This window comes from Hyperolius riggenbachi, chromosome 1 (assembly GCF_040937935.1).
Source record: "Hyperolius riggenbachi isolate aHypRig1 chromosome 1, aHypRig1.pri, whole genome shotgun sequence".
Classification (NCBI taxonomy): Eukaryota; Metazoa; Chordata; class Amphibia; order Anura; family Hyperoliidae; genus Hyperolius; species Hyperolius riggenbachi.
The window spans coordinates 283,070,402-283,093,427 of record NC_090646.1 but is presented as its reverse complement, the minus strand read 5'-3'; the positions used below and the strand labels follow the sequence as shown (position 1 = coordinate 283,093,427).

The 23,026-nt window shown below is 44.1% G+C and overlaps 1 protein-coding gene across 2 annotated transcripts in view; it reads right to left on the bottom strand.

Annotated features, from left to right (window-relative positions):
• The window catches only part of PAQR3 (progestin and adipoQ receptor family member 3), a 67,076-nt gene that overhangs the window by 5,710 nt on the left and 38,340 nt on the right, over positions 1–23,026 (bottom strand). The window contains exons 3-7 of one of the 2 annotated variants that reach the window (XM_068233654.1): positions 21,893–22,055; positions 11,356–11,511; positions 7,540–7,737; positions 7,367–7,457; positions 5,568–5,711 (exon numbers count right to left, since the gene is read on the bottom strand). In XM_068233654.1, the coding sequence (XP_068089755.1) occupies positions 5,569–5,711; positions 7,367–7,457; positions 7,540–7,737; positions 11,356–11,511; positions 21,893–22,055 (751 nt within the window). In that variant the 3' untranslated portion in view covers position 5,568. The remainder of the gene's footprint in view (positions 1–5,567; positions 5,712–7,366; positions 7,458–7,539; positions 7,738–11,355; positions 11,512–21,892; positions 22,056–23,026) is intronic. The other variant, XM_068233655.1, reaches the window with a different exon arrangement.

Genomic DNA, 23,026 nt, shown 5'->3' with positions numbered 1-23,026 from the left:
GGTCATTTTTGTTTCAAGACTACTCCTCACGGTTTAGGGCCCCTAAAATGCCAGGGCAGTATAGGAACCCCACTAATGACCCCATTTTAGAAAGAAGACACCCCAAGGTATTCCGTTAGGAGTATGGTGAGTTCATAGAAGTTTTTATTTTTTTGTCACAAGTTAGCGGAAATTGATTTTAATAGTTTTTTTTCACAAAGTGTCATTTTCCGCTAACTTGTGACAAAAAATAAAATCTTCTATGAACTCACCATACTCCGTACGGAATACCTTTGGGTGTCTTCTTTCTAGAATGGGGTCATTTGTGGGGTTCCTATACTGCCCTGGCATTTTAGGGGCCCTAAACCGTGAGGAGTAGTCTTGAAACCAAATGTCGCAAAATGACCTGTGAAATCCTAAAGGTACTCATTGGACTTTGGGCCCCTTAGCGTACTTAGGGTGTAAAAAAGTGCCACACATGTGGTACCGCCGTACTCAGGAGAAGTAGTATAATGCGTTTTGGGGTGTATTTTTACACATACCCATGCTAAGTGGGAGAAATATCTCTGTAAATGACAATTGTTTGATTTTTTTACACACAATTGTCCATTTACATAGAAATTTCTCCCACCCAGCATGGGTATGTGTAAAAATACACCCCAAAACACATTATACTACTTTTCCTGAGTACGGCGGTACCACATGTGTGACACTTTTTTGCAGCCTAGGTGCGCTAAGGGGCCCAACGTCCTATTCACAGGTCATTTTGAAGCATTTGTTTTCTAGACTACTCCTCGCAGGTTTAGGGCCCCTAAAATGCCAGGGCAGTATAGGAACCCCACAAGTGACCCCATTTTAGAAAGAAGACACCCCAAGGTATTCCGTTAGGTGTATGGCGAGTTCATAGAAGATTTTATTTTTTGTCACAAGTTAGTGAAAAATGACACTTTGTGAAAAAAAAACAATAAAAATTAATTTCCGCTAACTTTTGACAAAAAATAAAATCTTCTATGAACTCGTCATACACCTAACAGAATACCTTGGGGTGTCTTTTTTTCTAAAATGGGGTCACTTGTGGGGTTCCTATACCGCCCTGGCATTTTACAGGCCCAAAACCGTGAGTAGTCTGGAAACCAAATGTCTCAAAATGACTGTTCAGGGGTATAAGCAGTGTTCTCCCCAGGCTCTTTTAGCCGGGTGCTCCACCCGGCTAGATTTTGTGACCACCCGGCTGTCATCGGCTCACCTCCTCACCTATTCCTATGCTGTAAGCACAGTTGCCCTGCATTTTCACCTCGCCCCACCCGGCTACTTTTTCATGCCACCCGGCTACTATTTCATGCCACCCGGCTGGAGAAAAATTCTGGGGAGAACACTGTATAAGCATCTGCAAATTTTGATGACAGGTGGTCTATGAGGGGCCGAATTTTGTAGAACCGGTCATAAGCAGGGTGGCCTTTTAGATGACAGGTTGTATTGGGCCTGATCTGATGGATAGGAGTGCTAGGGGGGGTGACAGGAGGTGATTGATGGGTGTCTCAGGGGGTGGTTAGAGGGGAAAATAGATGCAATCAATGCACTGGGGAGGTGATCGGAAGGGGATCTGAGGGTTTGGCCAAATGATCAGGAGCACACACGGGGCAAATTGGGGCCTGATCTGATGGGTAGGTGTGCTAGGGGGTGACAGGAGGTGATTGATGGGTGTCTCAAGGTGTGATTAGAGGGGGGAATAGATGCAAGCAATGCACTGGCGAGGTGATCAGGGCTGGGGTCTGAGGGCATTCTGAGGGTGTGGGCGGGTGATTGAGTGCCCTAGGGGCAGATAGGGGTCTAATCTGATAGGTAGCAGTGACAGGGGGTGATTGATGGGTAATTAGTGGGTGTTTAGGGTAGAGAATAGATGGAAACACTGCGCTTGGGTGGTGATCTGATGTCGGATCTGCGGGCGATCTATTGGTGTGGGTGGGTGATCAGTTTGCCCGCAAGGGGCAGGTTAGGGGCTGATTGATGGGTGGCAGTGACAGCGGGTGATTGATGGGTGGCAGTGACAGGGGGTGATTGATGGGTGGCAGTGACAGGGGGTGATTGATGGGTGATTGATAGGTGATTGACAGGTAATCAGTGGGTTATTACAGGGAAGGACAGATGTAAATATTGCACTGGCGAATTGATAAGGGGGGGTCTGAGGGCAATCTGAGCGTGTAGGCGGGTGATTGGGTGCCCGCAAGGGGCAGATTAGGGTCTGATCTGATAGGTAACAGTGACAGGTGGTGATAGGGAGTGATTGATGGGTGATTGATGGGTAATTAGTGGGTGTTTAGAGGAGAGAATAGATGTAAACGCTGCGCTTGGGTGGTGATCTGATGTCGGATCTGCGGGCGATCTATTGGTGTGGGTGGGTGATCAGATTGCCCGCAAGGGGCAGGTTAGGGGCTGATTGTTGGGTGGCAGTGACAGCGGGTGATTGATGGGTGGCAGTGACAGGGGGTGATTGATGGGTGGCAGTGACAGGGGGTGATTGATGGGTGATTGATAGGTGATTGACAGGTAATCAGTGGGTTATTACAGGGGAGAACAGATGTAAATATTGCACTGGCGAATTGATAAGGGGGGGGTCTGAGAGCAATCTGAGCGTGTAGGCGGGCGATTGGGTGCCCGCAAGGGGCAGATTAGGGTCTGATCTGATGGGTAACAGTGACAGGTGGTGATAGGGGGTGATTGATGGGTGATTGATGGGTGATTGATGGGTAATTAGTGGGTGTTTAGAGGAGAGAATAGATGGAAACACTGCGCTTGGGTGGTGATCTGATGTCGGATCTGCGGGCGATCTATTGGTGTGGGTGGGTGATCAGATTGCCCGCAAGGGGCAGGTTAGGGGCTGATTGTTGGGTGGCAGTGACAGGGGGTGATTGATGGGTGATAGGTGATTGGCAGGTGATTGACAGGTGATCAGTGGGTTATTACAGGGAAGAACAGATGTAATTAATGCACTGGTGAATTGATAAGGGGGGGGGTCAGAGGGCAATCTGAGCGTGTGGGCGGGTGATTGGGTGCCCGCAAGGGGCAGATTAGGGTCTGATCTGATAGGTAAAAGTGACAGGTGGTGATAGGGGGTGATTGATGGGTGATTGATGGGTAATTAGTGGGTGTTTAGAGGAGAGAATAGATGTAAACAATGGATTTGGGAGGTGATCTGATGTCGGATCTGCGGGCGATCTATTGGTGTGGGGGGGTGATCAAATTGCCCGCAAGGGGCAGGTTAGGGGCTGATTGATGGGTGGCAGTGACAGGGGGTGATGGACAGGTGATTGACAGGTGATCAGGGGGGATAGATGAATACAGTACATGGGGGGGGGGGGGTCTGGGGAGAATCTGAGGGGTGGGGGGTGATCAGGAGGGAGCGGGGGGCAGGGGGGGGGGGAATAAAAAAAAAATAGCGTTGACAGATAGTGACAGGGAGTGATTGATGGGTGATTAGGGGGGTGATTGGGTGCAAACAGGGGTCTGGGGGGTGGGCAGGGGGGGGTCTGATGGGTGCTGTGGGCGATCTGGGGCAGGGGAGGGGGGGGGGGGAAATCAGTGTGCTTGGTGCAGACTAGGGTGGCTGCAGCCTGCCCTGGTGGTCCCTCGGACATTGGGACCACCAGGGCAGGAGGCAGCCTGTATAATACACTTTGTAAACATTACAAAGTGTATTATACACTTTGTATGCGGCGATCGTCGGGTTAACATCCCGCCGGCGCTTCCGTATGGCCGGCGGGATGTTGCGGCGGGGTGAGCGGCGCTAGGCGGAGGATCGCGTCACGGATGACGCGATCGCTCCGCCCATGCCCATACAAGGACCGCCGCCAATTGTCAATACGGCGGTCCTTGCGGCGTCCACTTCCCGGCCGCCAATTGTATATACGGCGGTCGGGAAGTGGTTAAAGAGGATCTGTAACATAAAAAAATTCCCCTGGGGGTTACCCCCCTCAGGAGGGGGAAGCCCATGGATCCTACTGAGGTTTCCCTCGTCGTCCTGTGTCCCACGGGGGTCTCGCTGTGCCCCTCCGAACAGTGGGCATGTAAATATTTACCTTCCCCGCTCCAGCGCAGGCGCAGTAGCGGCTCTCGGCTCGGACATACGGTAGGCAGAAATACCTGATCCCAGTCGGGTCCTCTCTACTGTGCAGATTCAAGTCTCCTGCGCCTGCGCAGTAGAGTGGACCCGACTGAGATCAGCTATTTCCGAGCCAAAAGCCACAATAGTGCCCCTGCTGGAACAGGGAAAGGTAAATATTGCACAGCCTGACAAATTATCGGCAGTGCATTCAGTGTGCTGCAGCAAGCCCACTGTGGGACAGAGGAGGACGTGGGAAGCCTCGATAGGATCCAGGAACTTTTTTTTATTACAGAGTCTCTTTAAAACAAGACCTTACTTATCAGAGCAATCGCAAAACCTTGTTAAAAGGACTGACTATTATGTCAGTTTCTTTTAAAAATGCCAACTGCCTAGCTGTAATACTGGCCATGTGGCTTCTGAAATCTTTTTAGTACACACCTACAACAAGCACGCCGACAGCAGTATGAGATATGGGCCTGATCACTGCATATATTTATTTGGTAAGTAGCATAAGCTATGTACACATTTTTAATTTGTTGCCTGGAGCTATCATTTATGGTAATTTCAGGTGAAAGTTGTAGAACATCGCTCTACAAACACACTGCCCAGTTCTCTGGCAGGCAACCTGTTCTGTTCTATTGTGAGGGGGAGAAAGAACAGGTGGCAACACCATTGTTGGACATTCATTATAAGTTCCATCATGAGCACCAGTAGTCAACCATTGACACCTCTAGATATTTTAGATCTTCATCGATCGTTAATTATAGTTTTGGGTGATGGAAAGCCAAGCTGTGTTAGTAGGTTAAAACAGCAATAGAATCAGAAAAGAGTATAAGGCCCAAGTTCACATTACTAACACGGACGGCCGTGCATTCGGAACGCATGCCATCCGCGTTTGTATGCGTTGTGTGGCTGATCCCATTCACTGAAAGTGAATGGGACAGCCGTGCGTTTTTGGAAAAAAAATGCGTGCAGCATGCATTCCCGGTCCGCACTGGTCCGGAACGCATGCAGTGCGAACATCAGACAGTGCACTCTATACACTGTTTGATGTCGTGCGTGTCGGCCTTCCCAAAACGCGTCTGGAAACGCGTGCAGTGTGAACGAGGCCTTACAGTCGGACACGTAGCATCTTTAAAAGGGTGTAAATATGGCATTGCCCATACTCTTCTCACTACAAGTTTCCTTTATTGTGAATTTCTTCATTACAGTGGCCTTTTTTGTCTGCCACCATGTTCTAGACAAGCTAGAGGGACCTTAAAGTGCTGGACTAGCGAGAGCAGTAGGGAAAATGTAAAAGGAAACATTACTGAAAACTTCACATACGAGTACACTGTAATGTTAGTTGCGCCTTCCAAAAAATGAACAAATTGTGGAGTTAGATTAACAGCAAAGACAAAAGCAAAAACAATCATCTTTTCCTTGCCTCTTGAGAGCTATAACTAGTTATTGATTGCTCAAATAATTTTTTGTATAATGATCTTACCTCACAGATGTTCCACGTGTGCAGGACATGGTTGGCTATGTCTGTATTGCATTATGTACACTGTAGATTGGTGCCACCAATACAACATTACCACTGCTAATATATGCCACAGCTGATGGCTGGAACCAATGTAATTTAGCTGTCCTAAAAATAAAACCATAAATATATAAACTTTTAGTATGGTGAAAAAGGTTTATCCTGCAAAAAGAAATAACCTAAATAATCAGTTATCCAATAAAGCTCATTATACAGCAACTTTAAAACATCCACATTTATAAGTTATTCTGTTTTTTGTTGGCTTTAAAGTGAAACTGTAAGGACCCAAACATATACAAAGCGTTGGCCCACCCATATGCCCATGTGCAAAAGCACAAATTCACTTGTGCATGGCTTTTTCCTTCTGGAACTAGCAGCTTTGTGCTAGTGCGCGGGTGTGGCTGTACTCATGCAGTGAAAGTATGGCTGCACTCGTTCACAGAGGGGAGCGTGCCCACAAACAACAAAAAAGGGTCCCAACTAGCAGTGGTGGTGTCCAGGATGAAGCAGAAAGCCTCTAGAGCATCCAAAAGATTTCCTCTGCTTAGGTAAGTGTCTGTTTTTTCTTCAGTACAGGTCCTTCAAGGTATTTAGAAATTGTTCTTAAAGGAGCTGTGAGGTGACTGACAATGCGAATTAAGCTTTACTTACATGGGATTTCTTCCAGCCCCTAGAAGTCATGAGTCCCTCGCCGCAGCTCTAGGCTCGCTACATGATTTAAATTTTTTTTTTTAATAGTGATGCGCTGCCCCCTGGCGGTTTCTATAGCCCGCCAGAGAGGTTAAAGGGAAGGTCCAAGCAAAGTAAAAAAATGAGTTTCACTTACCTGGGGCTTCTACCAGCCCCATGCAGCCATCCTGTGCCCTCGTAGTCACTCACTGCTGCTCCAGTCCCCCGCTGGCAGCTTGGCGACCTCGGAGGTCGGCGGCCCGCATTGCGTACATTTTTTACACATTCCCGCTAGTGCAGGAACATTAGCACATACATTTTTACGCGTAACTGGTTCAATGCGTAAATTTTTACACATTGAACCAGTAATGCATAAAAATGTATGCGTTAATGTTCCTGCACGAGCGGGAATGCGTAACAATGTACGCAATGCGGCCCGCCGACCTCCGAGGTCGACAAGCTGCCAGTGGGGGACTGGAGCAGCAGTGAGTGACTACGAGGGCACAGGATGGCTGCATGGGGCTGGTAGAAGTCCCAGGTAAGTGAAACTTTTTTTATTTTGCTTGAACCTTCCCTTTAAGGATAAACCAGATTTTTCTTTTGAGGTCCTTGGTTGATTTCTTAAAATGTTCCCATTAGGTCAAGCAAAGATGCAGTGATTTTGATAACAGGCCATAACATCCACATGTTGACTCCAATTAAGCCACTGTCTAGTTTCCTTAAGGCATGCTATTATTATCTGACATTTTTTAAACTAGTTAAAGTGTATAAACTTGTGACTCACTGGAATTGTGATGCTCAATAAAATCTGAAATAGTCTGCACATAGTTAGGAAAATGTACTTGCGCCCTGCACAAAGTGGACACCATAACATTTTGAAAAGCCCAATTCATAGATTGTTAGTGTAAAATCTGTTGAGGGGGGTTTTAAAGAGAGCTGTAGACATTTCACCCTACGTGTATGTAAAGAACTACTGAAGAATGACTTTCCAATGAGAACAATATAAGGTGTACAAAGCTTGTGCTGAGAATCAATAAGCTGATGATACACTTGCTGTTAAAAATGCAGTGCGTGTTAAACTTAAAGCATCTTACCTGGAAAATATCTTTCTGGGACTTTGGAAATATAAAAAAGAAATGCACCTCCCGCAATTATGTACATCACAATGACACGTGGAGCAAACTCCTGGGGCAGGGGAAAAAAAAAATGTCTTTATGAATTTACCACCATAAGTCAAACAAATAACAGATATTGCATGTTCTCCTACCTGGACTATGGATGAGCCCACACCTCCATTCAGCCAAATCCAGTGGACAGTAGGAATTATTCCATACCCAGAAACAGAACAAAATATAACTGAGCGCAATCTATGCCACTGCTGAGTGAGGTAACTGGGATGAATCTGAGCAAAAAATACTGCCAGAATCATGGCAAGTACTGTGATTAGGTACACTTGGCGCCAGTACTGTAAGAAAATGAAAAGGTGTATTCAATATTTTCATAAACACAGAAGAAAAACATGCTGTGGTCAAGATCCTACGGCAGATATACAATATAAAACAAATACTGAAACTATTTTGAGGTTACCTATAAAAATGTCACCAAATGTATGCTGGCGGCCATGGCAGGAAGAAGGGCATTATCATATTGACCAAAATGTCAAATGTCAGCTGTTCTTACTCGTCCCATACTATGATAGTGTGAACCTGTTATATTACATAGCAATATAAACTGAGCACAGACAGAATTAAGAAAAATACATACAAAAAATTAGTTCTGAAATATTAAAATGACAATGGCCTCAATTCACTAAGCTTATCTCCTGTCTTTAATAACTCTTCTAGAGCTGTTACCATGGTGATAAGGCATGTAGTATTCAGGAAACATTTTACCTCAGGCAAACCTAATGTTAACTCTTCTGTCTTTAAGTTAACTCTTCAATCCTGAAAATAACTGCAGAGTTAAAGACAGGCTGTTCATTAACTGCATGTGAAAATAACTACAGAGGAGGTAAACTAACTACAGAGGAGGTAAATTAACTACAGAAGAGGTAACGTAAGGAATGAAGAGATAAGAAAACTCTCTCACTATGTGGAGGTAAGTTTTCTCTTGCCTTATTATCTCCAGCATGATCTTAGTGAATTGAGGCCATTGTTTGGTAACAATTTGCCTGGCACAGCCACTTTCACCTGAGTCACTAGCTTCATTGCCCATCACAAAAGGTCAATTTTACTTTTTTTTTTTTTTACTTCAAGTTATACTTCTGGGACTTCTGATTACGGTAACATGCAGTTTTCACTGAATGTAACCTCAAAGCAGCCCTGAAATCAGAACTTCCTCTCTGCTCTGGAAGGTAAGCAAAAGCATAATAACTTTTAAACAAAAAACATTTCTTTGTTACAGCGGATATAAATCCTGAAATAAATCAGTTTCTACTTTCTGATTCATGGAAGAAGACATATTGTCATGTGCTTTAGCTTAGTTGCCATCAGGTGACCCGGGGAGAGATCAAATTACAACTTGTGATTACACACAAATAAGGGGGGATTAGATACGTTAAACTCTCTAAATACATAAAGGGTGAATTTCTCTATTTTTTCTTTCCTGTGCAAGAGTTCAGGTCCACTTTAAGTATTTTTCTTCATACACTCAGCCTTGATAGATTTGTCTTGGAACTGGGATAATGCTATAGTGTAATGTTTCACTGCTCATATACAACTTCCAGCTAATTACATGCTACAACCCAAGCAGCACCATCTGGCTTACAGCTTCCCAACTACTTGTGCACTGGAATACTGAACGAGTATCACATTTTTTATTTATTTTCCAACCTACCATAGCAACATATAGTATAGTCCTGCAAAGTGTTTGAAATGATGGTACATAGTAACTGAGTGGGTAGCATAATGTCTTACTAAAAAAACAAGTTATGCACTTCAGCACGTTATTAATTCACTTATATCTTGGGGATACGTTTTTTTTTTTGTTTTTTTAACTGATAAACACCTTTTCCTTGTTCAGATCCTCGGGAGTTGTGTCTAGTTGAATCTATGCTAAACTGATTTTTCTATGTGTACCCAGAGTACCTATTTGGCCTAACATGAAGACCTCCAATAAGCACTAAGCTAACAATCCACTGTCAACATGCTTCAAACATATGGACACAAAGAAGAATTGGTTTAAATAAAAATAGATAGAATCAAACCATCCTATTCATGCATTCATGAAACAGTTGTGGATAAATAATTCTGCACAGTACAAATACAGTGTTACACGGAAGCAGGTCATTGTTGAGTCAGCGGCCGGCTGTTAACGTGGGCACCACACGCCACAATGTTAATTGTAACTATGCAGTTTTCAATGTATAATTTGGGCACTGGAGATGCAGCTTATAAACAAAATTAATATTGGCAGAGGAACATATTAGCGCTGGAGATCGTGGCGCAGATACTAATGGGGGGAGGGGGGTTGGAGGGGAATTAGGATGGTGGGTAGATTAGTGTTAAAAGAGAACTTTAGTGAGAGGTACATAGAGGCTGCCATATTTATTTCCTTTTAATCAATACCAGTTGCCTGGCTATCCTGCTGGTCTATTTGGCTGCAGTAGTGTCTGAATCACACCAGAAACAAGCATGCAGCTAATCTTGTCATATTTATCAAAATTGTCAGAAACACCTGATCTGCTGCATGCTTGTTCAGGGCCTATGGCTGAAAGTATTAGAGGCAGAGGATTAGCAGGATAGCCAGGCAACTGGTATTGCTTAAATGGAAATAAATATGGCAGCCTCCATTTACCTCTCACTACAGTTCTCCTTTAAGAGTAGGTGGGGGGTGGGTTGGTGAGAGAAGAGGGTTAGGTGGAGAAGTGGTAGAATATGGTCCAGTTTCAAGCTGCATACATTTGCATGCAACATTTTCATAATTCTGCATCAACTCAGAATTATTTGCATCTCACTAACCATCCCTACTTAATATCAGGCAGTACATTCATCTGTCACAGAAATGGGACAATGGTGTCATGACCAGCAGGATAGGAGTGAGATTTTGAAAATGACCCTGGTCATTTCCTGGGTCATTTTCAGATATGCAAAGGCAGCATATTAGTGCCTCTAGGCGCCTACACTAATAGCTTAAAATATTAGGATAACAGATTTATTGTAAGATTTGTGGTTGAAATTCAATATACATGGAAATTCATAATCTTAGGACTCCAGAGAGGTGCCATTTACTTGCATGCCTCTTTCCTACAATGGCAGGACCTCTACTTATTCATTTCAATGTTCAGAGGACTAAGACAAATCCATTCAGGGATGTTAAAAATGGTCATGCTGTGATATTGTGTTCCTCTAACCATTGTTTATATTGGGAGTGGGCCAATTTGTGTTACTACATCAAATCAGTTACACGCAAATGAGGAGATCCAGTTTAACTGGGAATTCCCAATATGGCTTTCAAAAGCCAAAATGAAGTAGGTAAAATAAACGTACTGAAAGGTTCAATTTTGTTTTTTTGTCATAGGGAAAAGAAACCATCAAAGATATGCTAAATACGTTCCTTAGCTTTACTGAGGATATATCTAAAACAAACTTCCACTCAGTGTAAAATAATATATACAGTTAAACTCATGCAGCATCCCATACATAATCTGTTCAGAAATCCAGAAACAGTCCACTGACCCAATCAATTCCCCAATCAAAGACTACAGTTAATGAACCCCAAATGGTTAGGTTGGCATTTGCTTTCCTGCCATAAAAGACGGTTTTTGAAGTACTGCTGTGTAAGCTCTCATGCTGCAGATGCAGTTGGCAAAGCGTGTTCAAAAAGGACACACAGAAGGCATGAGTTCAAATGTCCCTTCACTCATTATTTTTAATATGGAAATTCACTCATGAAAATGATGTGGACTTCAGTTCCCAACAGTGCTCATTAGCAAGATAAATAAGACTCAAGGTCTGGAGAATACAAAATAAAACCTTGCCTAGGGCACTGGAATCCAATGTGATGGCTTAATTGATTTGAGCCAGGAAATGAACGGTTTCCTTTACTGATCAAGTATGAAAACTGAGAATGAATGATTACATACATTGTTACAGTAGAAAGCATAGAACACCCCGGAGACATAGCAACCCAAGATGCCAACTGAAATGCCTGCATAGTCCAATGCCATCCATCGGCGGCTGGTTTTCTCAGAACGGTGACAACAAAAGAGGTGATATCCCACAGAACACAACATGCAGACCTGAAAAGAAGAAGTGCATTTATTGAAAATGGACCACACAATCACATCTTGCTCATGCAGCACTAACATCACTGAAAAAATATTACATGGATGTAATCTAATAACTAAGAGAAAAAGCATATGCTGCGGTCATGTCCTACAGTAAAAGAAAGAAGCATATTAATTATATGATGCACACACGTGGCCTGTGAATGTATCTCCAGTCTCAGAAATGGGACAGTACAGCTATCAGTGTGGCCAGGCTGAAATCAAATGACCTATAAACAGTTTTCAATAAATCCAATTGTAGGGAAATATCTGGCAACACAGGGGGATCTGCCTGCCCCAGATTCCCACATGCAAGTGAGAGAGGGGAATCTGGAGCACTGAAAAGATCTGAGGACACTCCCAGAACGAAGTGCTGCCGATTTGTGCTAAGCTCACAGAACAACAATTGTAGGTAATAAACAGATACTTGGAGTGATTTTCCTGAAATATGGTCTACTTACCCCATGCCAGTGGTTCCAAACTCATGTGCCGCGACACATACATGTGTCACGGCAGCTTCGGGTATGTGTCGCAGTGTCAGCTCTCGGAGGAAAGCAGCGCAGTGGAGGGAGAGCTGTGGGCAGCGGCGGAGAAGGGGGCCAACTCCCCCCCTTCCCTTATCTTAGAGTGCTCTCCCTCCCTCGCTCTCTCCTCCGGAACTAACTGCGGTCAGGCGTTTGCAGCGGGCAGGACTTACCATCCGTGTCGCTCCAAGCGCCGGAAGTTCTGGTGCCGCAGCCGCTTCTCTGGTCTGGATCAGACCAGAGTAGTGGCAAATCAATCGCGCCTGCGACAAGACCAGACGGAGACACGGAAGGTAAGTTCCGCCCCTCTGCCAGCCACCGCACTTCGTTCCGGAGGAGAGAGCGAGGGAGGGAGAGCACCCTGAAGTGCCACTCTCCTTCCCTCACTCTCTCCTCCTGGGGGGCACCTGGCTACATATACTGGGCACACATACACCTGACTACATATACTGGGCACATATACCCCTGGCTACATATACACCTGGCTACATATACACCTGACTACATATACTGGGCACATATACCCCTGGCTACATATACTGGGCACATATACCCCTGGCTACATATACTGGGCACATATACCCCTGGCTACATATACTGGGCACATATACCCCTGGCTACATATACTGGGCACATATACCCCTGGCTACATATACTGGGCACATATACCCCTGGCTACATATACTGGGCACATATACCCCTGGCTACATATACTGGGCACATATACCCCTGGCTACATATACTGGGCACATATACCTCTGGCTACATATACTGGGCACATATACTCCTGGCTACATATACTGGGCACATATGCCCCTGGCTACATATACTGGGCACATATACCCCTGACTACATATACTGGGCACATATACACCTGCCTACATATACTGGCCACATATACACCTGCCTACATATACTGGCCACATATACACCTGCCTACATATACTGGGGACATATACCTCTGGCTACATATACTGGGCACATATATCCCTGGCTACATATACTGGGGACAACTGGCTGTTTGTCATTATGTGCATTTACTGGTGAAAAGAGGTCTCTTATGTACATTTACTGGTGAAAAGAGGTCTCATATGTGCATTCACTGGTGAAAGGCTGTCTCTTATGTACATTTACCGGTGATAAGCTGTCTCTTATGTGCATTTACTGGGGAAAAGAGGTCTCTTATTATGTGCATTTACTGGTGAAATGAAGTCTCTTATGTACATTTACTGGTGAAAAGCTGTCTCTTATGTGCATTTACTGGTGAAAAGCTGTCTCTTATGTGCATTTACTGGTGAAACGCTGTCTCTTATGTGCATTTAGTGGGGAAACGCTGTCTCTCATTACATGCATTTAGTCTACGTGTCACGGAGATCTGAACGTTTGGTTTGATGTGTCACAACTCCAAAAAGGTTGGGAACCACTGCCCTATGCCATGACAAGAGGCAGCGTTGGAAAAACGTATGAAATCTTTCATACTCGGCTTTCGTGCATCAACAAAGCCCAGCAAAGCCTCAGAAACAAGGATTGTAGTTTTGCCTAATTTTTAAGCACTGTGCATAACTGTGTTGAGGGATACATTTCCTGCAGTAATTTAGTACAGTGCCAAATGACATCTTCTTGCTGCATTGATTCAATAGCCTGTGATTGAGGATAGGGACTTAATCCATCGATAATGCCCTCTAAAGCTTGTCATATACCATATACATTTTGATTGTATATTCTTATTCAGTGTCATTAAATGTATGTAGTGAAAGGGTAAACAGACTGAATATTCTTTGAGTAGAATCTTTAGGTAGTTCCTTATACTACAGAAATGGACAAGGCTGGACAAGATTGTACAAAGTATGGACCGCTTCATTCTGTCTACACACATCTAATGCTCTTTCCTACACTCTGTTCTATTATATGATTTATGTGGCGTTGCATCAGATTCAGTAAGGCCACTATATTATTATTTATTGTATTTATAAAGTGCCAACATATTAAGCAGCGGGTAATATGTAATGATGAACATGCATGTTTTGTTTTTCTTTCTCCCTTCTACCATATTTCCCCGAAAGTAGGACATCCCCTTAAAGTAAGACCTATCACATATTTTGAGCATGCTCGAAATACAAGTCCAGTCTATCTGCCCCCCCTACCCCCACTGCCACTTTACCTCCTGATGACCCCCTCCTCTGCTGATTCCCCCACAGCTGCTTTATCTTCTGATGGCCCCGTTCTCCATTGCCCGCCGGCATAATTCAAACACAGATCAGTGGTAAACTGCGGTGAAGGCAGCTAGTTACACTGTAACAGCACTTCCGTGTACAGGACGTGACATCGGTTTACTTCCTGTATACGGAGACGCTGTTACGGTGTAACTAGCTGCCTTCATCGCAGTTTACCGCTGATCTGCGGCTTGAATTACCGGTATGTCGGGCAGTGTAGAACGGGGATGCGTCTTTATGGAGGAGGGGGCCATCAGAAGGTAAAGCGGCGGTGGGGGAATGGGGATCTTCCGACCCTAACAGAATATACAAGACCTCCCCGAAAATAAGACCTAGCACATCTTTTGAGGGAAAAAACAATATAAGACAGTGTCTTATTTTAGGGGAAACATGGTACTACCCCTAACCAAAACGAAGGCGGATCGCTCAACCCCGTCTCACATTTAGATTAATGAGGCCTCATCTTTGGGGGTCTCTCCAGCCACAAGTAGGCAGCTCAGCTCTTCTTTACACCATAGTTGTCTAACTACTGCCCCAACCCTGAGTATGCATCCCCTCCCTTGAGCAAGAATGTTACGGAGTTTGAAAAGTAGACCAGTCTTGCCTAATACTAGGAAACCTGTGCTGCATTTAAAAAAAATAAAGAAAATGCCAGTACCCCATCTCCCGAAGCCATGTGAACACCACCATAGCAATGCCCCACTGCCTAAACTGTGAAGGGAGGCTAGTGGTACCCCTTCCAAGAACAAAGAGAAGGGGGTTAAAAGGCACATGCTACCTTTCACAAAAGACTACTGATGGCTGGGCCACTGTTGTGATGTAGTACTGTTTCACAAGACAGCAAGCCACACCCATACAGAAAAAAATGACTTGACAAAATCATGAGTCAAAGCTTTAACTTGACCCGTGGTTCATTGTTTTGGAGCCCGCTTATCACTTGCTCCCCTTGACTTATTTATATTAATCATTTATTTATTTAAGCTTTTCTATTTTAACGTTCTTTTGGTGCCTCCTAACAAATCACATTGACAAAATTCTAGTTCATTCATTCAACTTCCTGCATTTTTTGGTTTATTACAGTGCCCAGAAAAGTAGTAGCCGGAAATGGACAGCAGAGAGTGCTCTTCGATAACTTTGCCTTGGGCACTAGAGAATCTTGTGCCAGTCAAGCTTACATGATACCAAATCAAAGACTTCTACAAAATGCCCACAAGAGATTGCAGACATTGCAGGTTCTAGCAGCCATTTTGTGAGAGATAGGAATCCTAATTAAATGCAGTATTTCTCATAAAATCCTGAAGTGTACTAGAATGTGCACTTTGTACAAATGAATGCAAAGCATAAAGTGTGGAAGTCAGCAGTCAATATGTCAGCCAGAAACAAGACTTGCAAAGCAGTGTTAGGGCAGCACTGGTAACTGTGATAAGAACGGATGAATTCTAAATAGGTTTTATTCGGAATTCCTCCAGGTAATTAGCACACTTGAGCGGTGGGGCACATGAGGGTTAAACTTACCCAGGAGCCTTCTGCTTTAATCTATCCCAGGGCGCGTCCCAGGCTGCGTTTCAATTCACGGTTATGTGACTACCGCACTTCCGCCTTTCGGGTTGAAGGAGGATGTGCGGTAGTCACGTGACCGTGAACTGGAATGCAGCGTGGGACGCACCGCAGGAAGGATTCGGCAGGTGTCACACTTGTCTTTCAGTTTCGACACTTTGCAGAAAACTGAAAGACAAGTGTGACCTCTACCGTACAACAGCTAATGTAATTTATAGAGAAAACTGACAAATTGCGCAAGATGTCAGTTTTTTTTCTGCATGCGAAATCTGCATTAAAGTGTGACCTAGCTCATTGATTAACATGAGTTCTCAGTTGAAGTCAGTTTTTCTGTGCAGAAAACGCATACGAAAGCCGGTAAGTGTGACCCCTGCCTCAAGCAGAAGGCTCCTGGGTAAGTTTAACCCTCCTGCGCCCCACCGCTCAGGTGTGCTAATTACCTGGATTAATTCCAAATAAAACCTATTCGGAATTCATCCGTTGCTCAACACTACTGGTAACCAACATCAGGCCAAGGCAGCACTGGCTCAGCTAAACCAGCTCTAGGCAAGAAAAGGCAGCACTGACCCAATTAAGGACAGCTAGCAAAGCCAAACAAGACATTTTGCAGCCTAATTCACAATGGCTAGACAGATTTCTACAGAGGTAAGTTAAATTACTGGTTAATATCACAATAAAAGGATTTTTAGTTGAAACATGTTGACAGATCATTCTGGTGTGCAACAAACTAATGACATTTTGGTGTGGTGGCAACTCGAAAAAGGTAGGGAACCCTGGTTCTCTATACTTACACACAAAAATGCTACAAACTCCTTGTAGGAAATGTAAGTTTTTCTTTGATCACTCGAATAACATAAAAAACGTTTCTCAACTCCAAATCATTATGCTCTGGTGAATAGATGCAGCCTTTGCAGATGGCAGCCTTTGCAGATGGCAACCTCAGCAGCACAATACTACACAGTCATCAGTACTGAGAACACATTGTAGCTTGAATTTTGGTGGGTAGATAACCAAAGTATGAGAAAAAAAAAATCCCATGTTTACTACATCTTATGTGACGCCACATTGACATCTTGGACAAAGTGTGTAATAGGTTAGCTCTCCTTCTGCTTATTTCTTACAATGTTCATGCATTGTGTTTCACTGGGTAGTAAGGGTGCACGTACGAGAAATAAAAGCACCAGGAATACAGCTGATACTAGAATAGGCCTTAACGATTTTAGGAAAAGATTGAATTGCACTATTTCTGTCAGAAATTGCGATTTTTGATTCGATTTACGATTTTCTTCAAATCAATTTCTAGTACTAAATTTATGATGCACAGTAACATTTACAAACATGTATTGTCATAAAATGACATGTGCAGTAATAAACTGCTAAGTAAGACATTGGTTACCGTTACTTACCACCTCTGGACGTAGGGGCAGGGAATGGGTCAGTACAGTGACAGTGCTTCTCCTGAAGCCCGCTGTGCAGTAACAGCTCGCTGCTTTGTGCACAGTAGTCAGTGCCGTGGCTCTCACCACTCCTGGTGGCGGCTCACTCTCTCCTTCCGCCAACTACATAATCAGCTGGGCCCCGGGCCGGCCACAAGAATCCATTTGTAAGCAACTTAGTCTTAGAGTACTTCTTTAGCTCTCAGAGTCTGCAGCCCTGTCAGTCAAACTACAGACAGTTATAAAGCCTGGCCCTAGAAACACAATTTTGGGATCACAGCTCCTTTGCACAGTGCCCAGCAGCAGCAGGCCAGCACACAACAGCTTTGCAGATCACCACATCAAGCTGTGGCCTCATCCACACTGTGTTACAGGAGGCGGAGCTGTGATTAATCCTAACAAAAAAACTTGTGTTTAGTTTCAGGCATGATGACTGGCTGATTGGCTAAAGCTTGACTGACAGGCCAGTGCAGAGTCTCAGAGAGCTAAAGGAAGGACTAATCCTAGTGGCCCAGCTGATGCAGTAGTAGTTTGGTGTAAGAACAGCTTGCGCTGTCCTCCGGCCCCACCATTTATTTTTATACATGTAATTTTAATACAGTTTCACCTTCAGGGTGATGATCTATTCATTGCACGACAAACTGAGATAGTGTATGGGGGTGGGGTCTGTGATGCTGCTAGCAGGGGGCTGAACACTCTGGACTGGACCTGGAGTGTATGCGGGCACTCGGGTGCAGAGCCTAGTGGTGGCAGGGTCTGTGTGCTCTGTGCGAGACAGTGGAACTTCACAGAGCAATGCATGTATGAAGGCTGTGGAGCTTTCTGTGATGTCGCTGCTGGGGTTCTGTGGTGACGCTGGGGACAGTGAACAGTGACACTGTGCGGACTTGGAGCCTGTGGAGTGAGAGTCTCATCGGGTATGAGAGCGGCAGGGGACGGATCCAGAGCGGCACACAGGCTTCGCCAATCACTGGATCTATTTGGTGTGACGGCGTGTCGGTAGGTGGAGCTGTAGAGAGCAGCCCAGATTCTCCCATTCCCTGGATCATCTCATTGCGTATGAGGGTGGCGGATCCAGAGCAGCACATCACTTTGTCAATCGCTGAATCTATGTGGCATGATGGCGCAGCGGTAGGTGGAGCTGTACAGACCAGCACAGCAGGGAAACGGAAAAACCGCAGCTACTGACGATCACTAGATCGTCTTAACAGGAATCGCGGTTTCGGTTTAAAACCGCAAAATCGCTCGACCCTATAGTAGAATATTGGCAATATTTACAGATCTTTGGCTATTTTAGAGTGTTAATTTTTGTTCGTAAAATATCGATAAATATTACTGATATTTTACTACAGCTAACCCTATTCTCACACAGAATGTTCCCACCTTCAATGCTTTACCCCAACCTTAAATCCCCACTTCCCAACACCTAACCTTAACCTCTCCTTCGCAATCACCCATCCTGATGCCCAACCTTAACGCCGCCAACTCCCCCCCCCCCCCCTCCCCCTTTCCGATCCCAGTGCAAACCCCCTGATGCTCTCAATAACCGTAACAATACTGTATTTACAAATAAAAATAACTAGGTTTTACTGGCTGCCAAAATTTGTTCTGCAGTGTAATTCAGGCCTACGTCAAGGCAGAAATGCATAATTACTGAAAACTATGAGCCTCATACATTTAAAGCATGTGACTTGAGGCACGTTAAAGGAAGACATTTCCTACAAAAAACAAAACACACAGTAATTTTACTGAAAAAAGGACTTTATTCCATGACTGCTACAGAGTATACACATGCAATAACACATCCCAGCATACTACCAATGTTGTGGAACAGGCAAGTTCACATTAGTATATACCAGGGGTCTCAAACTCAATTTACCCGGGGGCCGCAGGAGGCAAAGTCAGGATGAGGCTGGGCCGCATAAGGGAGTTCACATGTCCCCACCGCAAAACGAGGGCTGCAGAGCCCCCAAATCGCCCCGGGGGGCAATCCGCCGGCATTTCCTGGAAGGGGCAGAGCTTTCAGCTTCAGCTCTGCCCCTCCTGAAGTCAATCGCGGCGGATCGCCGCCTCTGCCCGCCCACTCTAAACATAAAAAAAAAAATTGGGAAAATAGGAAAAAATGCCAGGAATCTTCATACAGCCATATTACGGCTGTATAGCGATCCCTGGCCAAAGCGCTGCGGCTGCGTATGGACCCCCTGGAAACCCCGTCAGGAAATGTATTGCTCTTTCTTTTGATACATGTAAAATTACACTACCGTTAGGCTTGCTACTAAAAGTGACATTTACCGCATTTAAAAGTATACTATTTTCCTTTGAAACTTTAAAATCGATTTTCTCAAAAACTATAAGGTCTTTTTGAAAAATTGTTTTTTCCTCTTATTCCTAATGATCTCCTTAACATATCCTGCAAATTTAGGGTTTCTAGCATTTAAGGTGGATTTGCTATTAACCATTAAAGTCGGCGGGTTTTTAAATGTGTATTTTTTTCCTTTGCAACTTTAAAATCAATTTTCTCAAAAACTATAAGGCCGATTTGAAAAAAATTTTTTTCCTCTTGTAGCCACTGGGGGCCCCTACAAGCTCTGGGGCCCTGGGGCCACAAAATATTGTATCGCGGGCCGCAAATGGCCCGCGGGCCGCGAGTTTGAGACCCCTGGTATATACCATTATACAGGGTGTGGAACCTGCAATATTAGACACTAATATAGTGTAATACGGCAAGTGCAGTAGACTCTCATTATAGTAAACCCTGATAGATAGCTCTGAAAATATAGAATGTATGACCAATTCTGATATGATGAACTTCTGATATAGTGAACTACTTTTCCTGGTCCCTTAGAGTTTACTATTAAGGGATCCTACTGTAGTTGTCCACATTGGAAAAAATCTTAAAGAGAACCCTAGGTGGGTTTGACGAATATTATCTGCATACAGAGGCTGGATCTGCCTATACAGCCCAGCCTCTGTTGCTATCCCAAACCCCCCTAAGGTCCCCCTGTACTCTGCGCAATCCCTCCATAAATCACAGCCACGCTGCTGACAAACAGCTTGTCAGAGCTGGCTGTGTTTATCTCTATAGTGTCAGTCTGCTGCTTTCCCCGCCTCCTGCAGAACTCCGGTCCCCGCCTGCATCCCTTCCCTCCCTGCTGATTGGAGGGAAGGGACGGGGGCAGGGACCGGAGCTATGCAGGAGGCGGGGGAGCAGCTGAGACTGACACTACAGATGTAAACACAGCCTCACAGCACGGCTGTGATTTATGAGGGATTGCAGAGTGCAGGGGGACCTTAGTGGGGTTTGGGATAGCAATAGAGGCTGGGCTGTATAGGCAGATCCAGCCTCTGTATGCAGATAACATTCTTTAAACACGCCTCGGGTTCTCTTTAAGTCGACATACATCTCACCTGCGAACATTCAATGACACCTTCAATTCAATAAAACTATCACATCTATACAAAATTAAACTGACAAGTTAACAATGATCAATTAGCTGCCATTATTTTCGGTCAAATATGGTTATTTTATGGAATGAGATAGGTGATGTAGGTATAAGCAAATAAACCCCTTTGAAGCATTAATTTGACTTTCTTTTACAGTCTGCACTGAAATCTATTCATGTGTTGCCAGCAGCATGGATACTATAAGAGAAAAAAATCTCACCCAGCTTTCGTTCATTGCTCACTAATGACCCAGCAAGTTTTTCTTATTTGAATACTGATATAGCAAGTAAAAGGATAGTGAGGATTTTTTCCCCAAAGTGTCCCATTGCTGTCAATGATTTAATTAGGGATTCCCTAATGTTTCACAAAGGTAGCAGAGAGCTTACCACAGGCTAAATAACCCTATTATCAGTCCACAGTAGTGGAAACGTCTAAAAATGTTAATTTTGAAAAACACCTATTCACAATTACTTACATAAAGCTTACTCCAGCCATGCCACTACTGTCCATAGGATGGCTCAGAATGCATTCAGGGGAGCCACCGCTTTTCCTGCTACACAGCAATGCAGTTTTTTTTTTTGCAACCATAACGCCAGTGGTCATTACTGGTTATATATACACTAGTTGATACTTGGCTGAGAGAAGAGAGGGAGCCTGGAGAATCTGATGTGGGTGTCCACTAGAGTCCACTTTTTATGTTTTTAACTACCTATTGTCACCATTTTTAAAATTGCAACATTATGCCACTGAAGAAGCATCTGTTCTCAAAGCCATGAAATATGAGTTAGGTCATTCCTGACAATATCACATGACATATGGACTTCCATTATATTTCTCACACTCATCTGTTATTGAAGATTGTAATTAAAAGCTACATTCAATAGTACTTGATTGTTCTGCACAGATCTAAAATCCCTCACCTCATTCTTTGTTTACCACTGTATGTTACATAAACCTGATTGGATCCGACTACTGTATATAAAATGGGGGAAAAACTGAGCTTACTAAATGACACAGAGAATAGCCAGCATGTACAGACAATATAACCAACTAACCAGGCGTGCTGCAACAGAGCTCTCATTTAATTTGTTTGGCAGTTACAAAATATAAAACATAACACAAGATAAGTATTTCTAATAAACAGGTTCTTGCCTTTAGAAAAAAAAATAAATGACCTTACCTGAAAACAGAACAGGCATATTGAGCAGATAACGAAGTCCTCCCTGGAAGCATTTGCGGAAGGAAGAACGGACATCATGTCATAAACGCCTAAAATGAAGAAGAGCAAGAAACCCAGCAAGTGACTCCAGATGTTCACAGTTTCATTGGACATGATGAAAAGGCTGCAGAAAAGAAAAGTAGGAGAATTAAAGCTCAACTATAAAGCAAGGAAGAATTCATGTCAGTAGATTAAAAGATAATATCAGATGACAATTATTATGGCAATTCATTCAGGGAGCACGCACATGTTAGGCCTTATTTTAGCTATCCATAGATGTAAAGCAGCAAAAGCAGGCTTTTAGCCACTTAATAACTGCACCTCCACAGTGAGCTCCACAGTTCACTACAGGTGGAAGAGAAAGGGGCTTGCATTCAGAGCTTTGGGGGCTCTGTGTGGGAGATGACATAGCTGATGTTCCCACAAGTGAGGTATGTTTACCAGTAATCATGTGTGTGCTGGTCCTGTGGTGTATGCATGTGTGTGCGCAGGTACGGAGTTTATTTCTGAACTATGTGTGTCTAAAGAAAGGTATGTTTTCCTCCACACCCTTATCTCCATCTCAGCGGTTTCAAGTTCGTAACTTTTCTGAGCGACGCCTAGATTTTGGTAAAAAATTGACTGCAAAACACACGAGAAGCAAATGCTCACTCCCAGCTGGCAATCTGCCATTTTATATGGCCCACAAACTGCCAGTCAGCCAATCAAGTGTGAGGCCTCTTGCACACTGCAAGCGATTCCAATTCAGATTCCGCTTTTTAATCCGTTTTTACATCCGATTCAGATTCTGATTTGCAGTTTGCTCCCTGCACACTGCAAATCGGAATCTGAATCGGATGTAAAAACTGATTAAAAAGCGGAATCTGAATCGGAATCGTGTGCAAGAGGCCTAATGGTGTACACCAGTGTCTGCAGTACCAAATCTAGCAGGAATTGCATTAGTTCAGCAAAATTCAGTTGAGAGAGTTTGGCCGGACATAATCGCAGACTAGGACACCAGCAGGGGGCACCATGTGCAGGTATACCCTCTCATGCCCCCCTCCCTAACCACTTACCCGATTCTGCATAGTGGAAGCTGCAAAAAAGAAATGTAAA